This window comes from Urocitellus parryii, chromosome 7, assembly GCF_045843805.1.
Source record: "Urocitellus parryii isolate mUroPar1 chromosome 7, mUroPar1.hap1, whole genome shotgun sequence".
NCBI classification, from domain to species: Eukaryota; Metazoa; Chordata; class Mammalia; order Rodentia; family Sciuridae; genus Urocitellus; species Urocitellus parryii.
Window position 1 is genome coordinate 61,232,649 of NC_135537.1, and position 10,773 is coordinate 61,243,421.

General features: G+C 39.5%; 1 protein-coding gene across 2 annotated transcripts in view; it reads left to right on the forward strand.

Moving 5' to 3' along the window:
• The window catches only part of Slco5a1 (solute carrier organic anion transporter family member 5A1), a 136,288-nt gene extending 126,964 nt beyond the window's left edge, over positions 1-9,324 (forward strand). For both annotated transcript variants that reach the window (XM_026397286.2, XM_026397287.2), the window contains 2 exons: positions 470-534; positions 2,764-9,324. In XM_026397286.2, coding sequence (XP_026253071.2) covers positions 470-534; positions 2,764-3,218 — 520 coding nt within the window. In that variant the 3' untranslated portion in view covers positions 3,219-9,324. The remainder of the gene's footprint in view (positions 1-469; positions 535-2,763) is intronic.
• The last annotated feature ends 1,449 nt before the right edge of the window (positions 9,325-10,773 follow it).

A 10,773-nucleotide genomic window follows, 5' to 3' on the forward strand; every position in this document is an offset into this window, starting at 1 on the left:
TTTCTTTCTTTTACCTTTTTCCTCCTCTGGGAGAATTATGGGAGTGGTTTTCATTGGACACTTCTACCATTCAGGAAATTACAGGTGAATAGAAACAGGGAATGCAATATTTAGGTGAACAGAGACAGTGAATGGTATGTTTAAAATTTTATGAAATTTTTAAAAAGAACTGATTTTGGAAGCCCAATCAGAGAGGCTTCTGCCCCTTCAGCTGAGATCCTTTGATCCTCGACCAGGGCTTACAAAGAAACAGTTAGAGCTAATCAGACTTTCCTTTGAGTCATTTTGGGGAGACCTTTATTCTGTGAGCTCCCACCTGCAGTCTTCTTGGCTTTTGTTACTAAATTCTAGTGGATTGAATATGTTTGCCCAGCATCCAGTTGATCCCTCGCCCCGCACAGAACAGGCTTGATTTGATGTCTTTTCTTGGGACCACCATTTTAAAACATTTCTTTCTTCTTCACTGTAGGTCTGTGGAAGATGAGGAGAGACCTTTTGCCCTGGGAATGCAGTTTGTGTTGTTGCGAACACTTGGTACGTCCCTGAATTTCCAAGCGTGCCTCTTAGTTCCTCCTTGCAACTGGCAAATACTCACTGTCCTTTAAAAATGGCAAGTCAAGTCATTTGTTACCATTCGTAGCTAGGAGTTTTACAGGTTTGTGGTGAGGGTACATTTCCTTTTTTTTTTTTTCCATTTGAACTACAAGCTGACAAGTTTATTTGATGAAAAAAAAATACCTCAACAAAACTGATTTTAGGTCAGTTTCTTTTTGACTGTGAACATAAACTTGGGCAAAATTCCCCAGACAGTTTTGCACAGTAGGAAATATTCAATGAAGACATTTTTTAATCGGTTTATTATCTTAGCATTTTGGTCCCTTTACTCCTTTTTTAATCTAGAAAGGAGACAAATTGGTGCTCCTTTTACTTGTGAAAATTTCAATTTCTTGTTCTTAATAATTTACTTGGACTGAGCAAAGATTATACATACCAAGTTTTTTGAGGTAAAGAAACTCTAAAAAGAATAATCAATTCCCAAAGCAACACCCAGAGATTACTGTCAAGTGTGGGTTCAAATCTTGGTAAAGAGAGAGAATACATGTGCATTCCTTAGTGCATAGGAAGAATAATTTTTCAAAGGTGATGCCCCCCAGTGAGGTCTTGGGACAGCGAATGGGAAATGGCCTGTGAAGAGAAGCCTGTTGCCTCCGTGTGTTGCCGACTGACTTCCTCATCAAGCTTATCTTTTCCTTCTTTAGTGTCAGCCTATCATTTTCTTCAGCTGCTGTTTTCCCCCTAGTAATCATTATTATTTTCCACAGGGGTGGGGGGAAGGGTTTTTGATTCAAATTTCAGTTTTGCAGAATAAAACATTTCAAAATGGCATCGTCTTCCCCATTTGAAGCATTAATCCTCTCTGGAATTCTCACCTTGTGAATGTTGGGGTTCATGGCCTACTCCATTAATGGGCACTTTCCAATAAGCCCAGAAGGAAAATGCTTCTAGTTGCATTTAATGAGTGGCTTGACTTTTGTTACTGGTGACTTTGAAAGTACTGGTTTTAAAAAGAATGCTGGTTAAAGGAAACTTGGACATGTGTACACATAGTTATACTTTGCATTGAAAACTAAAAAGTATTATTTTCAAAAAGGAAATTTGTTAACCAAAGGGGTGGCTGAATAGAAAAAGAAAAAAAAAAGTTCCTTCCTTTTGCTCGGCTTCTCTCTGATGCCATGGAGTTGGGGGTTATTTGGGATGGATTTGGAGGTAAAGTTAAGCCAGTGCCTCCTCTGTGCCCTCTTGCTGAGGCTCTCTGGCTGTCCTGATAGATCCTTGGGCAGGAAAGCATAAAAGGTGTGGCTGTGCCATTGGGGTGACAAATTGACCAATGATTTAATAAAACAGTATGTGATAGTTAATAAACAACTCGCAATGGGCACAGAGTGGTTTCTGAGTCTGGAATTTAAAGGAGGGGTAGATATTTGTCAGATGAACCAGTTGGGGGTCGGGGCACATTTGACAAAGCATGTGATGAAGGACATCTACTGGGTAGGCTTTGTCTGCCGGGATCAAAGCAATGTCTCTACCGTGTCCCAAACAACAAAGCTGCTACTCATCTGGATGTTTTATAAGCTTCAAAGATGAATTTTATGCCATAATTATTTCCATACCCTCAGCGCCCTTATACTAAAATTGCCATCTGATGTGGTGTCTGACTAAAGAGGGACAAGACTTGCCTCCTCCTCTTTCTACATCCAAGGACTGGGACTCAGCCCACAAGAATTAGGTGTACTGAATTTTGGTGGGCAATGAAGTGTTCTAGCCTCTTAAGTATTTAATGACAAAATCCAGTTTTTAGAAGTTTAAAAGGATTCTGTAGCTGCATCCTTAACAATAGACATTTTCCAGCTTTATTGAATTATAACTGACAAATAAAAAATGTATCTGAAGTGTACAATGTGATGATTATATATGTGTTTGCACACACACACACACACACACACACACACACTAGACACTTTTTAACAATCCTAAAAACCAGTAACACATTCTGAGTTGCAACATGGAAGATTTTAAGTGTTCACCATTTAGTGAATGTTTTTAAAATAAATTGTGATATATCTTAAAAAAATCAAGTAACACAAGAGATTCACTCCCTTTAGCCGGTTTTTGAGCAAACAAGTACCTTGCTAATTTACAAGTCAGATTTCTTGTATAAGATGTACTGAATCTTCATGGTTTTCTTTCTCTCCCCAACCCTAGCATACATTCCTACTCCGATCTACTTTGGAGCAGTTATTGACACCACCTGCATGCTCTGGCAACAGGAATGTGGGGTACAGGGCTCTTGCTGGGAGTACAACGTGACATCATTTCGTTTTGTCTACTTTGGTTTGGCGGCTGGCCTCAAATTTGTTGGCTTTATTTTTATTTTTCTGGCCTGGTACTCCATAAAGTACAAAGAGGATGAACTGCAGAGGCAGAGGTGCAGAGAATTCCCTCTGAGCACCGTGAGTGAGCTCGTGGGCCAGCCCAACAAAGCCGAGAAGTATGCCTGGACTAGATCATGTCCAGCCTTCAGCACCCAGGGAGAATTCCACGAAGAAACTGCTCTACAAAAAGGGATCCCATACACAGCACAGACCTACCCGGGGCCCTTCCCAGAAGCAATAAGTTCTCCAGACCCAGGGCTGGAAGAGAGCCCTGCTGCCATGTAGCCTCACTCCCGAAGCTTGAACATGGAAGACTTGTTTTGTTGGTTGAGTTGAATATGGTGGCTTGAGAAACACCTGTGCCTTCTCTCTTTTTTTAACCTCAACAGATACAATCCTCAAACCAACAAAACTCAGTATACACAGCCACTGTCGATTGAGGGCTGGATACCTCAACTAGACTGAGAGCCTTTCCCCTCTTTTCTCCAAGGAGGAGTTTAGATACATTTGTTACCACTTTTGCTATGTTAATTTAATGCTCATGCTCCAATATGGCATAAGGCTGAGGTCCCTGGTTAACCCAAATCGTGGGAAAGGCAATGGCCCTGCATATCATTAGCATACACTCCTAACAAAGGTGAACCTGACCATGACCTTGCAAATCCAAGTTTTTAGACATGAACACCTACTGTGAGTTCTGCTACAAAGCACAAATGAATCTGCCTCAACTATGCAATTTAATTGGAAAAATGTTCAGTGCAGCATGTTACTTTTGCTTATAGAGAATAAAGCAGATATGATTTTGAAAAGAGGAAGAAGCTGAGGTTCCTTAAAGTACTGTTAATAGCATTTTAAGCCATAGCGGAGCTGTCAATCAGGTAGACTTTTTCGGATGCTTCAAAGGAACCACATGGAGAGCATGGTGAGAGGAATAGCTATGTCATTTCATAGGACACATTCTCTTTCAGTTTGTCTTCCCCATCATAAGGTAGTTAGAGGCTGCTGAATCATAAATCTGAAGGCTTGAATACAAACTCCAGAATTCTTTATAAGGGGCTTTAAAACTAGTATGCTACATGACATGGCTAGAAATTAATTTGAGATGCATGATGAAGAAAGAAACTGATGGCTTTCTCATCCAAGGAAATTGCTGCAGAAATCCCTTTAGCTCGTAAGGACTGACATAAGATTAGTTAAGAATTGCAACCTTGACATTCAAAATAGGCGAAGAAGAAACTCCAGAGGTAAGATTGAGTCCCACCTGAGCATTTTAGTTACATGCTTAAAGCACTGGAGAAATCTGTATTGTTTTCTTTCTTTCTGTACAGAAAATTGCTGTGGCTGCTGCTGGAAATGAGTAATTAAATCAGGAAAGCTAAACCTGGGATATGAAAGTCACTTTGAATACAGGAGGAGGGAGATCTGTGGGCTGGACCTGAAATATGATCCTAAGTAGAGAAAATGATTTAAACTACGCCAGTCTTAAAGTAGACATGAATTCGACTTTATCAGAGTTAGAGTCAGTTTGATTTACCTTTCCTTCCTTCCAGTGGAATGCCTGCCGTGATTTTGAGAGAGGATTTTTCTGTTTTTAAATGCACTTTGGGTTCCTTATCCATCATTCTTTCCAGAACCTCCCAGCATATCATTTAGACTTAGGCGCCGCATAGGATGCTTTTTATGTGCTTCTTGAGATAGGTGCCTCCTGACAGCACTAATGGACTGACAGAAAGTTACTCATGAGCTTTAACTGTGAGAGACTGAAAGGTCCAAACACAAATAGAATTGTGTAGTCTTTCTACATAAGCCTATGCAGGTATAGAGCTAACTTGGGAAACGTGTTCTTGTCTGGTTGGCCCTCTTCCATACAACAGTGGTCAGGCTTTTTGGCTGAATCATCCTTGTGAGGCTTCACAGGTGAAATCATGTGTCTGTTCCTTGGTACAGAGTATTTTCCTCTTCACTTAGGAATGACATTGTTCAAATGGTTCTCTTGGTTGCAAGCAGTTTGCGGAGAGGGTCATCACTGTTACATTAAACAAAGTCTGCAAGTGTCTCAGGTGACAGGGACTTCCATTCATCCCCTGCCTGGGCTTGGCTCTCTTGCTGGGCTAAGATTGTAGTTCCACTGGTATCTGTCAAACTTTGGTCAATGTGGTGCACACCGACGGTTTGGAACACGTTGCTGATGAACCCAGTGTCTTCTCTGGGGACTCAGGGTTCCTCTTTACCTCTGTGGAAGACCTTGATTCTTTTTAGAATGGAAACTTTCCTTTAGTGTTGGAGCTGTAGATGTGTAGGAGGGGTGGTGGTTTCTTAATTTTTCTCTGATCATTAAGATACCACACTAAGAGACTTCTGGTGGAATTGGCACTGTTTCTTGGTATTAAGATTGTTGGACTCACCATGGGTAATTATTGTTCTTCCTCAAAAGGCCACCAGTTCCGCAGTCATCGACTGGGCACCAGCTACTTGTCAGGTACTATTAACCAATTAGCCTCTGAAATCCACGGAATCTTTTGGGGTGATTGGGCCAGAGCTCAAAGAAATTGACCAGAAATGTGCACCACATGTTAATATTGTACTTCCTGATACTTATATATATATATATATTAGGTGTATCATTGCTGTGTTGTTGGTAAAAATGTAGAATAAGTAGTATAAGTCTTGAAGGAGTGATTATTTTGGAATAATAATAATAATAATACCAATTCAGAATTGTTCCCCAAATGCTTTGAGCTCTGGTAGCATAATTGGAATGTGACCTAGCCAGCTAAGCGGCTATTTTGTGGATGATACCATCTAACTGTGTATATAAGGTCTTATGTGTTTGTTAATAAATTGGTCATGTTACTTTATAGTCACACTCCTATTAGAAGTTTTAATTGCTACTCTTCATGCACATAGGCTTCAAATTACTTGTTCTGGCAAAAGGTCATCTTGTTCCTTTATCAGCTCTGTAAATTACTGTATTATTTGCCTTTAATATGCAAATATAATCCTTGAGTCCATTAATTTAGAAACACCCAAAGAGTGGGTGGGTGGTTGGAACATATTCTTGGTTATGTTCATTGGTATAAAATCCTTATTCCTGGTAGGTAGATTTATTTCTTGAAAACAGTTAACAGTCACTCAGAATCATGGTTTGGGGAGTGAGAGGAAAGGAGAAGCAGAGAGGACACAAATGATCATTTGCGGAGTGTTGACTATTTTTAGTGCTATTTTGTCAAACACTTAAATGTACATCATTCATCTTCATCCTTTTAATAACTTGCAAGGAGTTTATTGTTTTTATTGTTTTTTGGTGGTGCTGGGATTGAACTCAGGGCCTCACATGTGCTAAGCACAGACTCCACCAAGGAGCTACACCCCCAACCTTGTTTTTGTTAATTTTAAAAAATAGATGTGAATGTGAAAAGTAAAGTAACTTATTTAGAATTGTACAGAGGGGCAAATTCATATATAGGTTTCTCTTACTACACTGTTCACTTTTTATGCTACCTAATGCTGAAAATAGCTTTTGGTTAATAAAGCAAGATGTGATTGTAAAATAGTGAGGTGATTTCATTATTTTATGTATTACTGTTTCTGAAGAATAAAGACATTATTATTTCTTTGTGTAGATCGTAGAAAACACCTGTAGGAACCATCAGCATTTGATGTTTAACTAGATTTTTCAAAGTAAATTTCATTTGTTTAGCCAAGTGTAATATTAAAAATCACTTGTCAAAACAATACCTCAAATATTTTTATAGTTCATATTTAACATAGAACAAATCCAATTTGGGTGTTAACATCTAGTTTCAGCAGAACTTCTGAAGAGTTCAGATTTGTTGAATGGGAGCTTTGGGATTTCACATGTATTTCTTTTTCTTTCCTTCAGAATATTAACCTTTCTGTTACTATTATTGGCAAACATGAGTTTTAAGATTCCTAGTAAAGACTTAAAAATGAAGGGCTGGGGTTGTGGCTCAGTGGTAGAGCGCTCACTTAGCATGCAGGAGGCACTGGGTTCCATCCTCAGCACCACATAAATGTAAAATAAAAATTTTGTGGGGCTGGGGATGTGGCTCAAGCGGTAGCGGGCTCGCTTGGCATGCGTGCGGCCCGGTTCCATCCTCAGCACCACATATAAAAAAACAAAGATGTTGTGTCCGACGAAAACTGGAAAATAAATATTGAAATTCTCTCTCTCTCTCTCTCTCTCTCTCTCAAAAAAAAAAAAAAGATTTTGTGTCCACCTAAAACTAATAAATATTTTAAAAAATTTATAAAAAATGACTATATACAAAAATACAAACCAAACCACTGACCCTGATTGTTACCTTTAGTGCTGTGACAGTGCACTGCAGCACATGGTAGAAATAAAGAGGTGCCGCCAGAAATCAAACTCGTGCTCCAAAATGGGTGGGCAAGGCAAAGCTTTACTTATGCCAGAACCAGGAGCTATCAGAACGGCCTGCAGGCTTACCCCGCAGTCAGTCCGTGCATTTCTAAGTCTTAGCGCTGCCCTTTGCCCTGATTGGAGATCTCAGGGTTACAACTTACCTGATTGGTTAATTTTAAAATTGGGGCAGACAAAGGGGAAGGACTACAGTTAGAATGGCTACAGTTGGACTCAATTAAGGCTGAATTGGTATAAATAAATATTTTGAAAATGGGCCGCCAGACTTTTTATTTCTCACACACATGACTTGGAAGAATCAGGCTTCAGAGAAGGGAGCTAGGGAGCTGCTTCCTCCCTTCCCCGGCCCTGTAGGGCTTGTGTAGGTCATGGCCATCCTATATGTTCACTAACCATTGAGAAAATGTTTCTTCAGTCCACAACCCCAGCTTGCATTCTTTGGTGGACTTGGAGCCAGAATGTTTTTTCTTTTCTTTCTTTTTCTTTTTTTTTTTTTTTTAAGCTTGTTTTGTAGAAACCCTTTGTGCACAAGGGAGAAGCTTCACAGTTTGGATAGACCTGAAATCTTTGTGGGAATTCTGTATTGTACCAGGGAACAGGAGGTTAGTCCAGCCCTAGGGTGGTGGCCTGTGTGTGTGCTTAAAATATCATAGATGATAGAGAACAAGACTCTTAACCATTGATAAATAGGTGCATACTGAGTATTCTAAGTAGCAGATATCTAAATACTGTGTAACCCCAGAATTGCCTAGAGGACAGCTTACAAATGCTCTGTTTGACAGACTAGTAGGTAGCCTTTACACATCAGTGTTTCCTCTTCCATAATAAAGGGAATGTGTGGCTGGCAGGCGAGATTAGTTTCCTTGTGCACTTTATCTTTTCTGTCTTCTCTCCTTCATCTTCCAGGATTGCTGCTGACTACATGTGTCTCAGACTTCTTGTTGCGTTGGAATCAGATGTGTGTATGTTTAAAGAGGTTTCACTTTAAGCACTTCATTTTAACTCAGCCCTAGGGAGGGTTCTAATGTGACCAAAACCTTCCTTAGCTGTTTGCTTCTGCAATCTTGAAAAAAAAATGCCTTGGTGCTAAAAATGATGCATGTTCACTACTGAATTCACAGTATTTCACTGATAAAGGGTTGCATGTGCTTTGCATTTGGAAGTCTGGAAAAATACCCAGAAAAGAAGCACCCATTACTCTCATTTCAACAGTTAATGTATGAACTCTATGCTGCAAAAATGAAGAGTTCAGGAGGGGATACTTTTCTATGGAAAACTCAGTGCTTTTGATATTTAGTTTAGCCAGCCAGCATAATCAGCTGCTAAAAATAATTTCAGAGAAAGGTAAAATAAAACTATTTCCCATGATCTTTTCTTAGTTCTCCTCTAAAAACCCTACAGCCCCGTGAGGTGTTTTTAGCAGTGGGGTTTTGAGGGTGTCGTCTTTTCCTGGTAGTGTATTCTACATGTCAAAATTGAAGGAGAAACGGTTATTGAAGGCTAAAGTAATTGTAAGATCATATTAAACCAAAGTGGTGAATGAAAGAAGCTTCAAGTTTGTATCTAGAAATTAAAAATAAGAATTATTGATAAAACTTGATAGTGGGCATTTTACTGAAGATATATACCTCTACCCCAAACACCAACTGTTAATTTAGAAGCATGAAGTGGGAAGATCAACCTCTAACATTTTAGTTTAAGGAAACGTAATACCGTGTCCAATAAATACCGTGTCCAATAAATATCATGTCGGATAAACTGGCGTTAGGATCTCAGTGGAGCGTGTGATCTGTGTGCGTGATTTTTCTGTGTAGAGGTGTGCTTGTGACGAAAGGCTGTTTTTAGTTTGTTAAATAAAAAGTTTGATTTTGTGATTTTTAGGATTAATATTTATTTGGAGACCTGTTAGGATAATTTAAAAGATGTTCGATTTTCTTGTGCTCGATGAAACCGATTGTCAGTGTACTAATAAACCTTGGTTTACAACATCTTGAATACTTGATCATTGAAAATTAAGGTAAAAAAAAATAAAAAAAGAAAAGAATAAAGTGTGTTGGATTGAAATTAATTTGTCTTTGAATTTTTTTTTTGAGAATTGTAGCAAGAATGCCAGTATGATCTCCCATCTCTTCCAAAAAATCAGCTTCTTATCCAACTGATAACTTTGTCTTGAAGCAGAATGTTTTATATGTAAACTATTAGGATTACAGTTGTAAGAGCCTGCTAAAGCAAGTTTTCCATTGAGTCACCAAAGAGAATCCTTTTATGTCATCTATCATTTATTTAAATTCACAACAGATTTTTTGGCTGCAGAGCTCTGAGCAGTATGAACTATGTGCATATTAGGGTGGTTTGTCAGGCTATGCTTAAATAACATGCTAATCCCCAAATCTCAGTGGCTTCACAGCACATAGGTCTATTTCTCACTCACACTGTGTGTCCATTATGGGTCTGTTCTCTGTAGTCCCTCTGAAGCCCAGGGGCAGAGGCTCCACCATCTTGTCGCTGTGCCATCTGGAACTTCCAGGGTTGGTCTTGGTTGCTGGAGCAAGGAAAGGAAGATTCCAGAAGACAGCCTGCGGGCTTTTCTCTTTCACAGCTTGTAAATAACACACGGCATTTCTGTTCCCATTTCACTGACCTGAACTAGTTTCATGGTTTTGCCTAACTGCCTGGGGTCCCCAAAAGAAAGGATGTATTATGAGCATTTGGTGGGTAACTATTTTTTGCTGCACACTTGACTGTCAGAGGTGAAGAAAAATCTTCAAAGGAGCCCAATTCAGTACTCTAAAAATTGGCTCATGGGGCTGGGGGTGTCACTCAGGGAAACAGAGCTTGACTAGCATGTGCAAGGTCCTGAGTTCAATCCCTAGTATTACAAAAACAACCAAAGAGTAAATTTTAAAACATAAGCAAAAATTGATATATAAAGAGAAAGTCTTAAGGAGGGACTATCAAAACTTGGTCAACAAAGCAGTTAGAAGCCCCCTTCATCCCACCTCTACCAAATGACAGATTAATCATTGTTTGCTGAAATGGCCCAGAAGCCAGTGCTGTGGGACTGGAGTAAGGACTGGTGTTCAGACTCCACCCGGGGAGAGAAAAGCACTGGATTTGTGTACACACACACACACACACACACACACACAAATATATATAAATTACAAATAAACATTTATCATTTCTTCAAACTCCTCTGTACTATCTATTTTGAAATACACAACTCAATGTCAATAATAGCCGCCCTATTGTGCTGTGGAACATTAGAATCATTCCTTCTGCTTAGCAATGTGTGAGACCCTGGATTGAATCCCAGCACTGGGTGGAAAACAAAACAAACAGAAATCATTTTTTCTACACAACTGCAACCCCGTGCCTGTTCACCATCCTCTTGTTACCAGGCAAACGCCGGCCTTGGAGCTGAGCAGCCACAGC